Here is a 20616-nt window from a genome sequence, read left to right on the forward strand (position 1 = left end):
GATTTCAGAAGCTATGATTCTGCACCTCAGCAGATGTTTGGATAGATTTCTACAAAGGATCAGAGCTTGAAAATGCAACCTGGCTTCCTCTAAAAATAGATGTGAAATAAAGAGATCAAGTTTCCCTCAAGTATTAGAAGCTTATAACCTGAATCATAAGCCCTTGATTCAAAATGTTTTTTAAGGGTCATTAGAAACTTTAAAAACTATTTTAATGTGATATATACATACACATTGGTATATACAATGGAGAGAGAGAATGCTTCCATGGTTCCCAGAAGCTGAAAAAGTAGAGTGGTAGGCAAAAGAACACAGAAGGTAGGCATGGACACTATAAGTTCTGGTGCTTTATTGCAATATGAGAAAATAACACACTGCTGTTTACAAAATCAGTAACAGAGAAGAATTTTGATGTTCTTATCCCAAAGAGAAGACAAATATTTGAGGTGATGGAGTCATTAGACTGATTTTGATCATCCTACAATGCATACATACATCATGACATCATACTGATCACATAAATACATATACAAAATTCATCAATTAAAAGCAAGTATGAAAAATTATAAATGTCTCTGTAGGGATTTCTTGATTCCACTTTGATTCAAAGAGCGTGAAGTTAGGAACATGAGGGAGGGTTGTTCATCCCAGATCTCACACTCTGGAGCTTCTGGTTTAGTTAATCTAGAAAGGAACTCCCAACCATTGGTATTTATTTTTAAATCTTCCCAAGCAGTTCTAATGTGCAGGGATGGAGCCACACTCATCTAGTGTAGTAATTCCTGAATTCTGGCAGCTGCAATAGGATCTTGTTTTGTCCCAAATGTCAAAAGTAGAGATTGCTGGATTGTAATGTAGATGCTCTGAACTGACTCCCTCGGATGCAATCCAAAAATACAGCCCAAGAGATAAGTCTCCTGCTCAGCACAGTCTGGGACACTTTAATCTGGTTCCTCACCTCTCTAAAGCCTGCACCAGAATCACCTGGTAGTTAGCAGCAATATCACCTCTGAGAGCCACCCTAAACCTTTGTGGGATGACTCATCCCTAACAGGCTTAAGTGTCAGCCGGCCCAAACCAGTAAAAAAGATACTTTCTGAGAGCCAACTTGGGTCTGCCTAAGGGCCTAAGCAACAGCAGCTGAGACATGATCTGGAGATGACCTGGACCAATGAGAGGCAGCATGTCACACCAGCAGATGCATATTCATCACTTTCCGCAGGGTGGGGTGGAGGGTATATAAGGCTTGCCTCTTCCTGAATAAACTGAGCTTGTTGTTTCGACATTCTCCCAGAGTCTGTGTTGTTGACTCTGCACATACTTGGCCCCCTCCCCCAAAGGGAAAAACAGCACAAGACCCTACCACAAGCCCTCTGAGTCAAAACCTGTGGTTTGAAGATCCTAGGATAATTCCCAAGAGGAAGACTGGGCCTGTCTTGTGTATTTTCTTCTTCCTTTCCTACAAATGGAAAAGCAGGACAGGAAAGTTATAGGATTCTGCTGGTGAACACAGGAAAAGACAGAAGCAGGTGTCACTGTCTCTGACTCTGTTCTGTATTTCTGAACAGGGACCTGAGCTTGCTTTGCTTGGTTTCGTTTTAGTATAAAGAAGCACTTCTTCACAGAATGACTTCTTCAGGTGACAGGAAAGTAACCACACTTGAGTTAACACTACCCCATATTAATCCCATTTTATAAAGGAGATCAGGAATCCATGCTGACAGAAAATTCTAGAAGAGGAAAGATCATAAGCAGTCAATGAAATGCCATAAAGTCATGGGACATGGACAATTTCTTTCCTTTGTGCAGATGTTCTGGAGGAGAGGGAAACGGCTTTCCTCTGGGCTGCTCCAACAAGATTTGACTTTTTACAATGTTATTGTTTTGTTTTTTATGAAAGCTATATCCTTTTTAGATTTGGAAACTTCAGGACACTAACAATGGGAACAGGACAGCGAAATACATGGAAAGAAGTAGATGGAAGAGAACAAACTTGGCATCAGATAAGATGAACAAATGCAGCTATCTAAGGTACGACATAAAGATTATAGTTATTAATACTGTACAGATATCTAAAATTGCCAACACAGATTTTAGCTCTTATCATAAAGGAAAAAGATTACCACTATGGGACGCAATGGACAGACTAATTTTCCTGACTTTCCTGATGTGTGTCAAAACCTTACAGTGCAGCTGAGCAGATGGCTCAGTGGATAAAGTACCTGCTGTGCAAATGTAAGAACCTGAGTTCAGATCCCCAGAACCCACATACAGCCAGATGTTGGAGCACACACATCTGTAATCCCAGCAGTGTTTTAGTGAGGTGGTAGGAGAAAACAAGAGAATTCCCAGAGGCTCATGGGACAGCTAGCCTCCTGTACTTAACGGCAAACATGAAACTCTTTATCAAGACAAGGTGGAAGGTGATGAATGACCCTGAGATGATCTTTTGGTTCACACACACACACACACACACACACACACACACTACACATATGTACATGCACACATATATACACACACATTTTTTTTAAATCTTGCATACCTTAAATATATGCAACAACTTTTAAAGAAACACAGTAGAAAATAATGATGATAAAAATGCTTTTGGGGGGTTTAAAGTACTGTTCTTTCTCACTCTCAACTTTTTATGCAAATTATCTTTGAGAGAAGTATTTCAGAGTATTAGCAAGAATTGTCAGATATTTTAAGAAGTGGCAAGACAACCAAGTGAAGTCTAGAATATTGAGGGAGAAAGAAGACATGGAGGTGGGAAAGGACTTTACTTTCACTATTCTGCAGTTTTCCCAAGGTCTACAGCAGCCAGTGAGGAAAGCCAACCTGGTATCTCTCTAAATATATTCATCTAGTCCTAATTGAAGAGGCATACCTACCCAGAAACTGCAGTAATTCTAAAATGAGACAGGAAGGGGACTCAGCCAGTAAAGTACTTGCAGTACAAGAATAATCACCTGAGTTAGATCCCACATTAAAAAGCCGGGGGCAGTAGCACACACTTTTAATCCCAAATCAAAGCAAGGGCCAGGGTTGAGAGGGAGAATAGTAGGGGTAGGGAGATGGGACATACGGGGTAGGAGGTTATAAGTGGGAAGGTGAAGGATGAAACTTCCCGTTTCCCCATCTCAAAGAAAAATTCCCAACTTCCCTCTCTACACAGACACTGAGGCGAATGCCTAGAAGTCATCCTCCACACCTGCCCACTCGGGACACTAATGTATTGATTGCTAAATCCTAATGGTTCTACAATGATACATATTGGATACATCCCTTTCCAGACATCTCTACTGCTACCCTTCCAGGCCAAACAACCATCCCCTCTTGCTTAGACCATTGCAGTGATCATCGAGTCGGCTCCGACATACACGCCTTCTCCCTTCAACCCTCAAAAATCACCATGGTGTCCAGGAGATCTGTCCAGGGCTCTTTGGATGGCCCCCCAGGTGCCCTTCCTCCTCGTTTTACCCACAGTCATCCCAACCGCATTGGTCTTGAAGCTTCACAAATGTACCCACTCATTCTCCCTTTCTCTGCTTAGGACTTTGCCTACAATATTCTTCTTCCGGGTTACCTCTTATCACTTTAACAGCGCTTCCCCAAAACTGCCTTCCATTCAAAATGAGTCCCTGTTACTTGTGACCTCAGCACTCTTTCCTTCTCCTTCAAAATGCCTACCACAGTTTCTACTTGGATGTTCTCTGTGTGTTTGTTGTGTAGATGTCTCCCTTTCCAGTCTCTGAGATCAAGGTACATATTAGTGTGTTTATCACTACACAAAACAATCTTTGCTAAGAGAATCAAATAAACAGTTCCTAGTCCTATAAAGACAGTCCGCAAATAACTGCAAAGCAATGTTTAAATGTTACGTAGAAAGGAGATAAGGACTCAGCTAGACCTATTCCCAAAAGACTATATTATTAACAATAATTAATAATGATAGCAGGCAAACTTAAGCAGACTTCCTGCACTTTGAATAACATCTGAAAACTTGTGAACCTGAGTCAGGGAGCCAATGTTACTTTTCTGAGCTTGTCTTCTGGGCGAGTGATATTTATAGATATATTTAAGTTTCATGTGGCAGTAACAGAAAAAGTCCCCTGAAGCATACATAGCACATTTTATTTGGGTTAAACAAAATCTTGATACATATGGCTTAAAAAAGGCATAACTAATTTATATGAAATGTCCCCATCTATAGTATTGATTTCTGGTTTATGCATTCCCCATTTTTATAAAAGGGCTGGTATCTTTTATGTCCTTACAAAATATGCCTTTTCCTACAATTCTGTAACAATACAGCCCATGTGTAGACACATACACTTCATACTTTCCTAAATGAAACTAATTATTATATAATAATATTGGCAACATTAAACAGACCATCACTGTGGGAGTTTGAAATATGCAAAAAAAACTGTTAATTTATTCAAACGTGTTCAGCTGTCATCAAAGATAAAAATATGCCTCCACACTTCATCTCCTTCAAGATCAAAGGTACATTTTCAAGTTTCTGTGTTTCTTTGATGGCATTGACTCCATCATTCTCCATCTCACCAAAGTGGATCAGAAAGCAGGAGCTATTTCAGCAACTATTCCTAAAATTCTGCTGCTAGGAACAATAGAAATGTTACAGAAGGTGTTTTTTTCCACAAAAATACTCAACAATCAAAGTTGTATTTGTGTGTGTTATATATATATTTGTGTGCAAGTATGCGCCCATGAGTGTGCATGTTGAGGCCAGAGATCAGTGTCACATGTCTTCCTTTAACATTCTCCGTCTTCTGTTGTCAAGATGGGGTCTGTCACTGAACCTGTTTGCCGTTGTTTCTATAGACTGGCTGGCCAACAACCTCCCCAGGATCTGGTTGTCTCTGCCCTCCACCCAGTACTGGGATTACAGGTGCAAGGCTGTGCTCACTTCTCTATGGATGCTGGAGTTCCAAATGCAGAACTTTCGGCTTGTAGAACAAGAACTTCACTCACTGGCCATCGCTCCAGCCCAGTTTCCATTCCACTTTAAACAGTAATGTTTTGCTCGTGCGATGTATTTCTAAAGATTATGCTGGTCAGAATCATTAGCGCAAAACACAACTGCAATGGCTGACCACAAGAATCACAGACTCACACAACATGGAAAACAGCCACCTTGGTGTAGTTAATGACCAATTGTTGTTGAATCCTAATGCAATGAAATTTCTTAAAAATACCTAAAGCTTTAGACATCCACTAGTTATATAATCTTGGGAGATAAAAGCTAAACAAGTTAAGAGGAGAGAAATGCATTATTTATTTAATACTCAGGCTTCATTTTGAAACTTACAGATATACAAATGTTTTTTTTACAAACAACCAACCTCTTTTCTGAAGGGATTATATATTTTCTTCAGAGTTAACCTTTTAAGACAATCAAACATAAATGGCAGTAAAACTTGTGAGAACTTCAATTAAGGTTTCTATTGTTGTGATAAACACCAGAATCAAAAGCAACTCTGGGAGGGAAGGGTTTATTTCAGGAAAGGAAATTGGGGCACGAACTCAAGGCAGGACCCTGGAGGCCAGAACTGAAGAAGAGGCCACAGAGGAGTGCTGCTTTCTAGCTTGTTCTCTAGCCTCACATTCAGCTACATTTCTTTTGCCTCAGGACCTCCTGCTCACCTGCTCACTGCTGGCACCGCCCCCAATGGGCTGGGTCTCTTTGATCAATCATTAATCAAGTAAATGTCCTACAAATGTCCTAGGCCAATCTGATGGAGGCATTGCCTCAGCTGAAGTTCCCTCTTTCCAGACGTCTCAAGATGATGAAAACCAACTAGCACAGTAGGCTTTTCAGGGTGCAATACAACACAATTCATCTTGTAAGGCTTTGGTGTGTGTGTGTTTCATTCTACACTCTATGCCATAGGAGCTGGTTGTTTAAGGGAAACAGGAATATCTACAAGTTCAACTCATTTCTCCCCCCACCCCACCCCGAGCCATTTTCACAGGGTTGATAACACACTAAAGGGGGTTTCTGTTGTTCCCTCTGACTTCTCGGAATATGTCTGGGACTGGGGCAATCCAGACTGACACTTCTTTTACTCCAAGCAGTAAGTTGTTGTTTGGAGGTTGCAAGGTGGTGCTCAGATGTCTTGTTTGTTCATCTGTCTGTTGGGGTTTGCCTACAAATTAGGAAACTCTTGATAAAGTGAGTTCAATGCTTTCAAGCCCACTTAATGATTTTAGAGGCTTCTAGTTATTTACTATTTTGCCTTCATTGAATCAAAAAGGTAAAAAAAAAATCTCCCATGTCTTACCTTATCCAAAAAGAATATGAAAAAGCAACTCTGTGGTAAGCCCTTCCTATGAGGCACAGTGTAATGTCTGGGACATGTGTGTCCTCCCATCTCCTCAGCGGCCCTTCCAGGTTAAAATCCTGGAGAGCCTCAGTGCACCACTGTGGAGTGTGGCCAGGAAGGGATGGGAGATGGAGCCAGACAGGAAGGCTGGAAGCCTTGTAAATGCCCAGCGCAGTTTCATAAAATGATCAGCTTCCCTGAGAGGGTTCTCCCAGTAGAGTCAGGTTGTTTGGGGGATGGATGAGAGAGCCTCCCTAACTTGGTCCTCACTCCCCGAAGTCTTGTTTCTGAGCTCAGCTAATGAGGCATTCTCCTTTGGGGGGCTGTACATAGGATGTTGAGCATATAGGACGTTAGCTATGCTCTGAGTCTGTTCAGTGATGACCCTAAGTTCACTCACTGTGCACACAACATCTTTAGGAGCTGCAAAATTACCCCTCAGGATTTATCATCTCCTCAGGGAGTAAAACTAACATTATACTGAGTGGGAAGGCAAATAAAAACCTAAGATTTCTAAACAGCGGGACAAAAAAAAAATATAAAAGTGGTCTTAGACTGCCATGAGAAAATGCCACAGAAAATTGATCAATTTAAGACCAAAAATAAATAAGTTCAGGTCTGGCCACAGTTTAGATGACGTGTGAGAAGAACAAGAAGAGAACTCCAGATGTCACCTCCCACACAGGACAAAAAAGACAGAGATCCAACCCTGACTTCAGACGAGACTGCTCTAGAAAACGGAATGAGGACGAGCAAAGGAGAGATGGAGCGGGGAATGTAAGCCACTAAGAAGAAGGAAGGATGAGGGAATGGAGATGGGGTCTAGCATAAAGGGAGAGAGAATATGGAAAGTTGTGAAAGGAAACATGAATTTTTTCTTCTGTGTGAAGAGGACAGGGCGGGGGATGCTCACGAGCTGGAAATTATCAGTTGCAAAGAGATATAGAAGAAAATGGCAACTCAAAATTAAAGTCCATCAACCACAGAGGGAATGTCCAAAGATTTAAACAACTAATAAGAAGTGCATAGACAGATTTAAACAACTAATAAGAAGTGCATAGACAGAAAGGACCGCAAAAAAAAAAAGTTAAATTTTCCCCATAACATGTCAGTTGATCGATATTTAGTCTGGCAATCGGCAGCTAGCTTGCTGGACTGTGAGCTGCTTCAACAATCAGTAAAGCACTCTTAAACAGTCGAGGATTCATTTCAAAAGACAAAAACACTCCATCAATAACTCCTAACTGCAGAGTTGTTCGAAATAGCTTAATTAGAATATGAAGATTGGCAAGTAGTTCTTTCTAATATAAAATAGTCCAGCACTTCAGCCTCCTGAAGATTAAAATGAAAATGGTAGGGAATATTTTGTTTGCACATCAAGTTGGACTAGGGAACAAGCATGCTCTCCTGGGTACTGCTGATGCACCCTATGCTGTATGATCCCTGTTTTCAGATACACACAGTGATTAAACACACATCTTCAGCTACATAATTACTTAGCCAGCTCACTTCATGGACATAATGAGAACTGTTTGGAAAAATCAATTATTAACTTGGTTACTTTAGGAAGCAAAATCAAATTGCACTTTTTCAGCCAGCCTTTTCTGTGTGCGGCACAGGGGAGATCCGGAAAGGTGTAACCTGTGTCCTTGAAGACTAGCATGATATTTCTAAGCTCTCGTGACCTTATATGCACATCATCATAGCTGGAAACTTCCAGGATTCTGCCTCTAAGCTCAGATCTCAGACTGCTTACTTCTCAAAGTTCGTGGGACTCTACACTTAATAGTTACATTTCTCTGCTTGGACAAGATCCCCTAAAAAGAATAACAATCAGCTTTAGTAAAATTTCAAATTGCTTTGTGTGTGTGTGTGTGTGTGTGTGTGTGTGTGTGTGTGTGGTTTTTCGAGACAGGGTTTCTCTGTGTAGCTTTGCGCCTTTCCTGGAACTCACTTGGTAGTCCAGGCTGGCCTCGAACTCACAGAGATCCACCTGCCTCTGCCTCCCGAGTGCTGGGATTAAAGGCGTGCGCCACCACTGCCCGGCTCCCAAATTGCTTTTTTAAAATGATTTATTTATTTTTATTTGATGTGTGTTGGTGTTTTGCCTGCGTGTATGTCTGTGAGGATGCCAGATCCACTGGGAACTAGAGTTAAAGACAGTTGTGAGCTGCCATGTGGGTGCTGGCAATTGAACCAGGGTCCTCTGGAAGAGCAGCCAGTTCTCTTAACTGTTGAGCCATCTCTCCAGCCCCTTGAACCACTGCTCATTTCTGTTTTATTTTGCCCATTAATTTTCTTGTTTCTTTCCACATGAAAACTTAGTATATTACAAAGCTATTGCCTATGCTACATACAAATGTGTCACTTTGTTAGGTCCTAGTATCTACATATAACCAAATGCTAAGACAATGTCTGATATACTAATTTATTATGTTAAGAATCATGGCTATCTTAATCTGATCAAATATTTCCAGATCTGGCCTCTTACACTGGCAGGATATGCTAATCCACAGGAAATTGAACCTCTCAGAGTAATACATTCCTAATCATGCCTCTTGGAGTTTAATAACTTGGAGAACTTTGAAGATAATTTGTTTTAGCTTTGAACTTTATTTTCAAATTTTGGGAAACATCAAAAGGCTGGAATTACAGATAGGCTGTGGAAACAACTATAAACCTGTGAGCTCTCTTTCAATAACGTGTGGTTATGAACTGACTCTACCTCTGCCTCAAGTCTAATATAAATTATATAAAAACATCTGCTAGAGGAAAAAACTCTGCGAAAATAGTAAAATACTTAGCCATCTCCCTAGAATAAAGCATTATACACATGGAACCTTTCTGAAAACTTTGTATTTCATATATACTGCTATTGCACTGAAAATGTGTGCTCTAATTAAATTTTCATTTGATAGTGTAAGTTCCCTATTAGTCTAAACCATATTTTATGAATATCACATTGTAAGTATCCATTATGTGTGGCTAGCCAATATCATGTCACTGTTTACTATTTTATTACTACCATATTTATTGACTCTTAAATAATTGCCACTAATTTAGATAAATTTTAATAATTAAAAGAAGTAAGTACCTCATATCACTGGAGTTTCTTGTTTGTCTTATGTTTAATATACTTTCTTTCATGCAAAAGCACTAACTATGCAGACCACCCCACCCCCAGTCATAAAATTGAAGGGTCTAGGGGAAGAGAGAATAAAAGGAAAGACATTGGCTAGCCACTAATTGTGATAGAACCTATAGTGACCTCTTGTGGTAAATGGTAACCATGGAAGCTTGGTGGCCACATAACCTCTGCCTAGACTCACTCCGGGGAGTGTGAAAGCATGGATCCTCCAAGTTAGCATTCTAATGAAAGTAGAAGATAAATGTTGAGTAAAAATGAAAGATTCTGCATGGAAATCCACTCAGTCATGACCAATTAAAATAATCATTACTACTGCCTTCCATTAAAAAAATATAATGGAAAAATAAGTAAATAAATAAAAATAAAATAAAATAAACATAAAGAATTTTTTTAGAAGATTGTCTGAAAAAGGTTTAAGTAAATGGATTTCTTATACATGCTGCTTTTGGAATCCAGGGAAAGACAGACACTGGTGAAGTCCATAGCGTGCAGGGGGGAGCAGCCCTTAGCTAGCAGTCCACAGCGCTCATTATGTAATGCAGTGCAGGCTCAGGAGCGAGGTGATGCTCTTGGTTATTTGTCAATATGATTTAGGAAGTGGTGAGTATAATTTCAACCTCTTTGATACTTTCAACATTAAAGTGGCGCATTATAAGACGTGGGTAAACCGATGCTTCAAAACCAATGTGTGGTTTTATCAGTATTTCCTCAACAGTGTCTTAGATGTTATAGAAAGCCATTCAAGAAATATCAACAACTTTCTGACATGGCCAGCAGAAACCAGAGTCTGCTTTACACTGTTCCTTCCAGGTTGGGTCATAATTAAGCTGTTTTTCCTTTTTTGTTTTGATACCAGACAGATCACTATTTTCTCACCTGAGGGTTTCTTATAATACCACCAGGTTTCTAAATATCAATTACAGCATGAAAATTATTTTGGAATCCTTTTTTTTTGCAAGGGAGAGGTGGCAGAGATAATGAACTGCCTGCCCAGCCTGCTGTCTCTAGAAAAATAGAAAATTGAATCTACTGAGGACCTCTTCAAAGATGAGCTGCTCAGAAAACACTCATTTCTCTGTTTTCTTCTTTCCTGGGTCCTTTTCCTCCAAAGAGAAAAAAAAAAAAACACTTCCAATTTTTCATACAAGTGAAAAATCCTCAATTTTTAATAGTACTTTAATAGTAATAGATAACTTCACATCAAAAAAACATTGATTTCAATTTATAATTTTTCAAAAATGGCAACCTAATTTACTGTCACCCAGACTAGTCATTGCTGACTATTCCTTTGGGATTCAGAGAGAGAGCACCTGGGTGAAATATACCGCCTGCAGGGAAGGGCACCTTGAGGACTTGGATACAATGTTTTTGTCTAATATTCCACCTGAAAGTCTCTTGGGAAATTAATTCTACATGTGAGCTTACATCTCTATACAGTCTAGTTGACACTAACCAATAGCTTGCATGAACATTGACCATGTAAGAGAGAGGAGGGGCTGATGATGCCAAACACAGATTTGGTCCATGGCTCCTCAGGAAAGGTGGCTTCCACAGCAGGGCTGTTCCGACGTAATGAACTTTCCCACAGTTCTCAAGCCCTCCCTTCTTGATAACTCATTTTGAGCCAAATAGCCAAATACACACTTAAACTTCACTATGGTGGACAATCTGATATTTCAAACCAGCCAGTAGGACTATTCTATTTCTAAGGCAAAATGATGATAAATGTTCAAAGAGGTAGATAGATGCATTATTTTCCTTGATCTGATCATTACACATTGTACCCAATTATTGAAATGCTACACCACAGCCTATAAACATGTCAATCAAAATCAAAAATCTATTTTTAATGCCTATCTAAATGCTCCTGTTGTCTTTATACTTTTGACCTTTACAAATTCTGGGGAAAATAATAGGCTTTCAGTGTTTACAAGTTAAGAATTATCATATTCCTTTTATTTATTTTATCGAGTCTTTAATCTTAAAACTAACAGGGAGCATTCCTTGCTTCTCCCATTTTAAAGTTGGCTATAAAATGTATCTATCCTACATAATGACTCGTGTTGTTTTATTTTATAGACACAGTCACCAGTAACAACCTGCAATTCTGGCTTAAAACACTCAACTAGATAAGGAGGGGAAGAAAAAGAAACAGAGAGGAAAACAGCAGCGGAGAGCCTGTGTGGCCACTCAGGGCATGGAAGGTAGCATTTTCCCCTAGACACTGCAGCTGAGGACTTCAGAGTTTGATTATAAAATCCTCAGCTTCAAGAACTGTGTGCCGATATGCCACCCTCTAGCTCATTTGCTCTGTATTACCAGAAAGTTGTCTGATAGATAGATTCCTAACTTCCTGAGCTCTCAATTCACCAGTTACCCATGGACAAATACAAATGTTTGATTCTCATTCTTCTCTCGGTCTCTGTCTCTGTCTCTGTCTCTCTCTTTCTCTCTGTCTCTCTCTCTCTCTGTCTCTATCTGTCTATGTACCTCTATCACTTCCTCTCTTTCCTGACCTCCCTCTCTTCCTCTTCCTTTCCCGTGTGTGTATCTGTGTGTCTGAGTGTCTACGTGTGTTTCTGTCTCTCTCTGGATGTGTTTTTGGTTGTCTCTCTCTCTCTGTGTCAGTCTTTGTGAATTATTCAGGTTTTGCCCCCCCCCTTGTGTCTGTCTTTATATCTGGGTGCCTGTCTGTTATCCACTTGCTTTGTCTGTAGGCTTCCCTGACATCTATCTCTGCCTCTTTCTACACACGTTTATCTGACTTTCAGTACAAGATCTGCTTTCAAAAGAGAATGATAGTGTGTGAGGAAGGAAAGCTAGTCAATATAGAACACCGGTCTCTGGCTCTTCAGTTCTTCAATGGACTGGAAATGCCGCCCCCCTGGCTTCCGTTTCCCACTAAAGCCTTGCCAGCAGTTCATTCCCGATGTTGCTAAGTTGGTGAATGATTAAATCGTCAGTGTGACAATCCTGATCCATCTATAAGGATCCTTCCTGGAAGGAATTTCATCTGTTACTCTTACTTAAACCCTCTCTTAGGATGAATTTTTCAAGTTCACTGCCAGATCAGGTCGAAATGACAGCTGGAGTGCCCTCCCACATGGATGGGTAGACCAACCACATCTGGCAGTTTCCAGTTCAGATACTTGCTGAGGGTTTTCAGTGCTTACTACATATAGACATGAATCGTCCCCAAATATCTAACACATTCCCAACAAAATCCCAAGCTTTTGTGTCTAACTACTCTTCAAAGCTAGCCATAGACAATGAAAGGTGGAACTCTTAAATGTCAAAACAGGTGAATCTCACGCATGCTTGGTGACAGCCAGTGAAACAAGCACTAAGCTAGGAAACCATTCTAATCCCAAAGTGTAAAAAAGATAAACTGTTCATATGTGAGTTGGTAGGTAGAAAATGGAGGCGACGGGAGTAGACAGGCCCGAGCCACACAATGTAAGTCTCCATTTCAAGCCACATCTGATGGAAACATAGTCTACACCCTTCCCACAGTTCCAACCTGAAAAGGTTGTTCCACTAACAATGCTGCAATGATAAGCTTCAATCCAGGGCTTCTCGTGATCTTTCTCTTCACCTAGGAGAGCGGCAGAGAGCCCATGGGTCTGGTCTTCTAAGACCTTCCCTGAAAACTCTTCTCAAAAGGCAAACTGCATGAAGTAGAAACAACTAAAGAAAAGAAGTCAGAAAGAAAATCACCATGTCTCTGTAAATAGTTGATTCCAATAACCTTTGAAGGCCCCCTAGCAACTGGATTGCTTAAACAACAATGCTCCCTGTATTCTAGGTCTGTGTGAGATATTCATAAAAGAAGGCAGTGGACATTCTGTGCCATTACGAACTTATATTTTAATTTATATTGTCATAAAAACTGAAAGTGCAAAGTGCGCATGAACCTCACACTGGGATGGCTAAAAATATTGCAAGGATTAAAGTGACCGTGCAACACTATAAGCTATTTTTCTTTTTAATCCAAATGTGCCCCACTGCTGCCCTAGACTTGTACAGAATCACACATTGACCTCAAGTGGAAGAAAGAGTCACAAAGCTCCAAACCAAACTCCAGGATGGACATTTAAAGAAAACTCCTTAGGTTACTCCAGTTCCAAGGATGAATTTGCAAGCCTGGTTTTCAAAGAGACACCAATCTAAACAGTGGCACTGCCTAAGCCACCACCTCAGAGCCAGCATCTCTGTGTCTAGTTATTGGTTATCATTTGTGTGTACCACATTTAACCACATTTTCACACAAAAGACCCACATCGTGTCTGCTGTGTAAGCCCCCACCCCCACCCCCACACGCACACATAAATTTCCATGAGTGATTGACAGAACAAGGAGTCAGGAGCCACACAGAGCCTTCCCACCGCTTTCCTGCTCAACTCCAAGTGCAGAATTCTCTTTCCCAGAGTTCTCCACGAAGAGATTTTGAAGAGAAACCCTCAAGTGATAGTCCACACAGTTTGCTTGTGGAGTTTAAAATTACATAAAAGAGTTTTTTAAAAAAAAAAAAAAAACTAGAAGATGTATAATCCCAGAAGATAAAAAGTGTATGAACTTAAATGTGAAACATATAGTCATTCCTATCCAGAAGATAGGAGGCCAAGCATAAACTGGTGATATTTTAAAGACACTCGGGAGGCAGGACAGCCTTGCTGTGCCAGAGCAAGGTAGAATGGTGTTGTTCAAATCTTTTCCCCAAGTGCATTAAAAACACAGAAACCGTGGCTTTGCTTCTACCCTTCTGCTCGAGTGAAATAGGTGAAACGTAGCCTATTAACCAATACAAAATGAAGAAAATAAAAACGTGAAACTTTAAACACACATTTGATCCTAGTAACTGCCTTCCCATGTTCCAAGCACTGACTTTTTTAGGTTCAACTCAGATGGCTCGCCCTAACGCGGAATACTTTCGTATGTGCACAGTGGGTCTAAAAGCTATCCCAGGGACTTAAATATGATGAAGCAGCCCGTTTCCCAGTCGTTCCCAACTTAAAAAGAAAGCTTCCTCCAAAAACTGACTCTACGAATTTAGTCAGCGCTTGAAGCTTGTTTGGGAAGCGATGGGACAAGGAAAGACTCATCATCAAAGTGCAAATTCAAACCTATTCTAACGAACCTCCGCTTCTCCCACCCGCTTCCCTAGCTCCTACTCTGAGGTCTGGACAGGTGGGAGGGGGCACATCTCTTAGGAAGCAGATGCAACTTACGTCCCTCCACCACCTCCTTCCTGGCCCCCACCCACCCTAAGCCACCAGGTACCACTGCCTACACCCCCTCCCCCCTTAGGAGAAGGATGGGATGGGCGGGATGGGGGCGCCGTGGTCGGGATGGAGGTGGGGATTGTTCTGAACTGCAACTCTCCTTACCACTCGAGCGCCTGACGATGTTCTCCAAAAATGTGTTCTGCGGCGCCACCAGCCCTCTCTTGCCCCCCGGCATCCTGGGTCTGGAGAGCAGCGGCCAGGATCCGCGGCGGGGGAGGGGGGGAAGCAGGAAGAAAAGGTGGAAGAAGAAGAAGAGGAAAAGGTGGTGGAGATGGAGACGAAAGAAAAGGGGGCGCGGCGGCGGCGGCGGGGTCCCCTGACTGTGTCTCCAGCCCGACCCGGATGAGCAGCTCTGGGGAGGAGGACCAGGCAGTTCATGGTAGTAGCGCTCCCCCGGCCGCCGCTGCCCAGACTGTGGCGGTGCCGCACACGGGGCTGGGGAACTGCAGGCTCCGCCGGGCACAGTGCGCCTGCGCCGCCCCCGCTGTCGCTGTCCCGCCGGTGCTGATGCTGAGGCTGCTACTGAAGATGCTGCCGCGGAGGCAGGAGCCCGGACGCGGGCTCAGCATTTCTCTCTCTATGCCGACTCCGGGATCTGGGAGAGAGCGAGAAGCAACTCGACTTCCCTCTCCCCGCCCCTAGCCCAGGGCAAGACCCTCTTCCTTAGCTCTGCTCCCTCAGTCTCCTAGTCCACCCATCTCACACAGCTGTTTCACAGCTGCCCAGGGCAGTCCAACTTCTGCCCGGCTTTGCGAGCGCCCAGTGGCTGGTCCCTTCTCCACGAAGATCCAGGCAAGTGCTCGCTGGCCAGTGCAGGCTGTTGTTTGCAGAAACAGGCACCCGAGAGGGCAATGGCAATGAGGGGAGGGGGTCACATCTTAGCTTCTCCCGCCGCTGTCCCAAGCCCCCGCAACTCCGGCGGACGCCGGTCCTGGAGTCGAGGTGCAGGAGGGCTCCTGCTCCAGCCCAGGCTGTGCGCCGAGTAGGAAGTGACTCTGTGGCGCTCAGGGACGCAGAGCAGCCACCTGACGCTGCTACCGCCCCCCTCCGGACTCTGGCGCCTGAAGCCTCAACACGGGAGCTTTCGACGCCCTGAGAAACCCCACTATCTGGAGCAGGAGCCAGATGGAGTATGAGCGCAGGGCTGGCATCCCGAATGGCCCTGAGCCCCAGGCTGGATGTGGCGCGCGGGGGCGCCTACAGGGCGTCTGGGGAGCTTCCCGGGGGTTGCCGAACGCAGGAGGAGAACAGGGAGCTGGATCCCCCTACCCAAACTTTCAGAAAAGAGTTCGCTTGATGCTAGGAGTCCTAGGAAAGAGTGAAAAATGCAGACAAGAGCGATAACAATCGGCAGCGTTTGCGTGGAAAAATGGTACAAGCCCCGAGAAGAAAGCTGCTGCGCAAGGCTGGGGAGAGGCCGCCCTCTCTGTACGTTCAGGACCCGGACTGGAGTGGGACCGTTAGAAGCAGTCCAAAAGCAAGGGACAGCCACACAGAAGGGAAACTGCTCAAGTAAGAATGGGGCGGGAAGACACGGAAAGAGAGGGCAACCCGAGCCGCAGCAGTGCGTTCTTTTATCTAAGGCATTGTTTTGGCCTCCAGACTGCAGCACCAACATGCACTAAGAACTTCTTGACATGCAAATTTGGGAGCCTTATCCCTAAATGAGTGTGCTAAGAACGCTGAGGATGGAGTTTTGCCGTCTTTTGCTAACAAGCCCCCTGGGCAAAATATGATACACAAGCCACACACCAAGAAGGACAAGGCCAAAACTTCCTTTCAGGAGGCTCCACCTGGGCCTGTGGAGACAAGAACCCACCGGGAAGAGAAAGGGCTCCCTGGCAGGGCACAAAGGGTAAAGGTTAGTTGAATGAGTGTATGTTGTTTTGCTGGGGTCGGGCTGTGCCAGGGGCAAGGTAACTTTTGTAGAAATAATCACCCGTCAAGATTCCTAAAACAGAGGGCAGGCACTGACTGAGAATGGGGTAGCCTCTGCTAACTCCCTAGGGGGCTATGACTGAAAAGGGGCACTCTCTCCTTCTCTCCCTCTCTTCCTTCTCCCCCTACTTTATGTGTCCATCTATAGCAGAGAGTTAAATGTACACCAGGATCCAGATTTAACCCTACGGTAATTTTCTCTCCTCTGAAATTTCCACTGTCCACCCAGACTTTGGTCAGCTGAGCAAACCTCAAAGGTGGACAGGAAGCAAAAACGTTAGTTCTGCAGAGATTCCTTCGGGAGAGGGGGGGGTAAAAAAATCAAATCGAGACATTGTGGAATAACACTTGTTTATTCTAGCTTTCCATCTGAAGCAGTGCTGTGCTGAGGAGGCAAGTTTTTTCCCCTATAGACAGAATGTCCCTTCAATACATTGGGGTGTCCTTAGTTAAATGACAAGGGACTCCAGCACAGATTGAATCTAAGCGCTTAGCTTGCCACAGGCTAGAGGCAGTAATGCATCCTAGAAGTACAGCCCCCTCCCTGCAGCTGCCAGAGTATACATGGGGTTGGGATACAGAAATAAGAAGGAGGACTTGATACCCAGACCCAGCACTGCCACCCCAATCTTAAACACACACTTCACTGCTACCCCACACACACACCTGTGCTTTAAAGATTCCAGATTACTCAGCCATTCCTGGGGTGGTGAATATACAGGTCTAATGTTTGAAAATATGTACACATCTTTTGCCTAAGTTTCTGTCCTTGACTCCTATCATGATATGGTAATTCTATCATCAACATTGACAGGGAATATTTCTAGCCTATATGTTCTCTTGCACATCTTCAGCTGCCCACATCTCGCCTCTGGGTATTGATTTAAAGACTTAGCTTCTCAGCATTTCCCATCTAATATAAATATCTCTGTTCCTAATCATTTCTCTGTAGGTGTATTAGCTCACACTTCCCAAAGAGGAAACTCTTTTGGACTCCATTAAGATGCAGTCACACAATCACTGTAGAATGTCTCCATTTATTTCCATCCACAGATTTAATTAAAATGGCACGCCTTTTTTCTTCTTTATCCTTAATTGGGTTATCTTACTGTATGGAGCAAAAACAACTAGGCATTACAAAATATCAAAACATTCGGTTACACACTTTTCTTCATCTTCTGGTTTAAATTTTCATTCAGGAAAAAAAAAAAAAAAAAAAAAAAAAAAAAAAAAAAAAAAAAAACCCTGATACCTAGACAGATGAAGTGTCTCACTCAAGAGGACACAGTACTTTCGAGCACTTGGCAGAGAAACTATAATAGGGACTCCTGACCCATAGCCAGGGCTCCTTGTCAGTAATAACCTGATCTTGGATGCCTGTGGAAACAGTCAACAGCATCCAGCCACCTTTATTGACATCACTCTCACAGCGAGGGGAAAGAGGAACGCCTAGCAACAACTTCCAACAGCTCCCAATCAAATCACAGTGGAAGGAAGCAGAGCAGCAGCAGCAACAGCATATGGACTGCCTGGCCCTAAGGAGTGCACTGGCAGATTGCAGCAAGGTGCCAAGACAGCGTTTTCAAAGGGTTTTACAGACAGAGTCCATATGTTGTGACCAAAGCACAGGACTGAACAGGTGAGAGAGCCAGGATTTAAAAGCTTCAATGTCACGGGCTTTTTTTTTTCATTACTATTATTTGTTTATTTTATAACCAAAATTCCATTTCAGAACAGAACCACTTGTGATTTTTCTTCTGTGTCTTGAGGTATGGTAAATAGGAAGGTGTTGTCTGTGAGGACCAAGAGTTTCGACCTCTAGCAGGGTCTACTGCCTCCAGGATTAGCAGGATGACCTGGGTAAACTGCAGATGTGCTCCCATTTAATAGGAAACCATGCAAAAGGAAAGACTTAGAAATTAATTTATTGAGTAGTGATGATTTGTAATCACTCCTGGTCACCTAAAGAATTCTTTCATAAAGGAGTCCCCCTTTGAAGTTTTTTTTTTTAATGTGGCACATGTAACAATGTCTGTAATTATGTTTCAATTTTCTAGAAATGGCAATATGTGGGCCCTTATGTACAAATGGCCCAAATACCATTCCCTACAGAAATGGTTCTTCTCTCCACTTTGGCTGTCTTCTGAGCTATGCCAACACAAATCCACTGTGTAATCTGCAGGTGCTGAGTGAGAGAGAGGCTTGGGTGGAAGGCTAGGAAAAAAAAGAGGAAGGGATCCTAAGGACCTCTCCATGCCATCCTCTAGGGTTGGCCTCCTTAAGCAACGGCATCCATCTTTTCAATTCTCTTCCACCCCAAGTCTCATGCCATGCTCTTTCTAGACCACTAGCAATGAAAGATACAAACGTTGCTTTATTCTCTTGCATGCACCATGACCCACACTTACATTTAGACCTCAGACCTCTCCCTCCGCACCAACCCAACTACACAAGCACAGAATCTATTAGTGGAGTTCAAAGTAGACAAGTAATATTGTACAAAGGCTCATTGCTTAGACCCCACACCCAGACTGCTCAGAAATCAGCCTTCCTTTTGCTGCTTATATGCCCTAGAATGATTTCCTCTTCTAAAAAATGAGCATAAAAAGACCTGTTTAGTAGGATTTTGTGAAGATAAATTGTGCTTTTATTTGATAGCCGTTCAAACATATGGCAAGTGTATAACTTATTTTCCTCATTGTTGTGATAAAATACCCTGACAAAGGCAGCTTAAGGGAGGAGTTTGTTCTGGCTCACATTCTGAGGATACAGTCCATCATGAAGGAAAGCCAGGGCATCAGGAGCTGGAGGGAGCTGGTCTCATTGCATTCACAACACAGTCGAGAGGCAGAGAGTTTGTGTTCAGCTTGCTGTCTCCTTTTTACACAGTCTAGGGCCACAGCCCGTGGAATGGTGCTCCCCATATCTTGTAGAGTCTCCCCACCTCAACTAACCTAGTGTAGATAAACAGGTAAGAAGCACTGTGTATGAAAATAAATGTATAAGCCTCCTATCCTCATTCGCATTGGGCGCTCTAGGTGGGGTCATCTCTAGAGTTCGTAGACAATGGATTGCCTTCTCTTCCTCCTTGACATGGGTGTGTTCCTGCAAATAGAGCTGATCACTGAAATATAATGGAGGTGTTGATGACTATTACTTCCAGGTAAGAGCAAATAAGAGCCAGGAATCCATTTCCCATGATCCTCTTCTGGTGCCTCCATGACTGAGGAATCCAGTAAATAAAACATCTGCCCAGGAGCAGAGCCTATACCCAGGAGCATTATATAAGCATGAAATAAATAAGCCACTAGGATCCTACAGTTTGTGACTGTCTTCTGCTGGCATACATTCTGAATTTGCTTTAGGAATAAAAAAAAAAAATAGGGGAACAACCATTTTCAACCTTGTCTACATTTAATGATCGCCTGAGGAGCTCATAAAAATATCCCAAAGCTGAGGCCATGGCACAGACCAGGTAAGTCATAATTCCTGATGATGAGACCCAGACATAAATTCCTTTGTAACATTACCTAGGTGATTGCAATGTCCATCAGGTTTGAGAACCCAGATCTACAGCAATGCTTCAATCTAACAAGACCCCTGGGATTTAAACAATGTGTCAAAATCTTCTTTAGCTCCTAAGGATTTGGTCTTTGTTTTCACCTGCTGAACAAAGACTTGAAGACAGGTCTTCCTATCCTCATAGCTGCTGAGCGCCTCAAGAGAGAACACATGTCCTCCCGGACTCTTGCACTGCAAGCTCAAGGCCTCCAAAGTCAACCCTTTCAATTCAGCCCAATCTGCCTGCTTGTCCCTAAGTCGCACTCTCTTCAGCTCTCTACAAGGGCTCTCTCAACCCTTCTCCTCGCTCTTCACACCAACGTTCTCCCGG

General features: G+C 42.9%; 1 protein-coding gene across 1 annotated transcript in view; it reads right to left on the minus strand.

Annotated features, from left to right (window-relative positions):
- Positions 1-15900, minus strand: part of Kcnh5 (potassium voltage-gated channel subfamily H member 5) — a 297452-nt gene extending 281552 nt beyond the window's left edge. Inside the window, exon 1 of the mRNA XM_028858007.2 lies at positions 14889-15900. Within this exon, the coding sequence (XP_028713840.1) occupies positions 14889-14961 (73 nt within the window). The 5' untranslated portion in view covers positions 14962-15900. The remainder of the gene's footprint in view (positions 1-14888) is intronic.
- Positions 15901-20616: the final 4716 nt, after the last annotated feature.

The sequence above is a fragment of the Peromyscus leucopus genome, chromosome 14 (assembly GCF_004664715.2).
Source record: "Peromyscus leucopus breed LL Stock chromosome 14, UCI_PerLeu_2.1, whole genome shotgun sequence".
Taxonomy (NCBI): Eukaryota; Metazoa; Chordata; class Mammalia; order Rodentia; family Cricetidae; genus Peromyscus; species Peromyscus leucopus.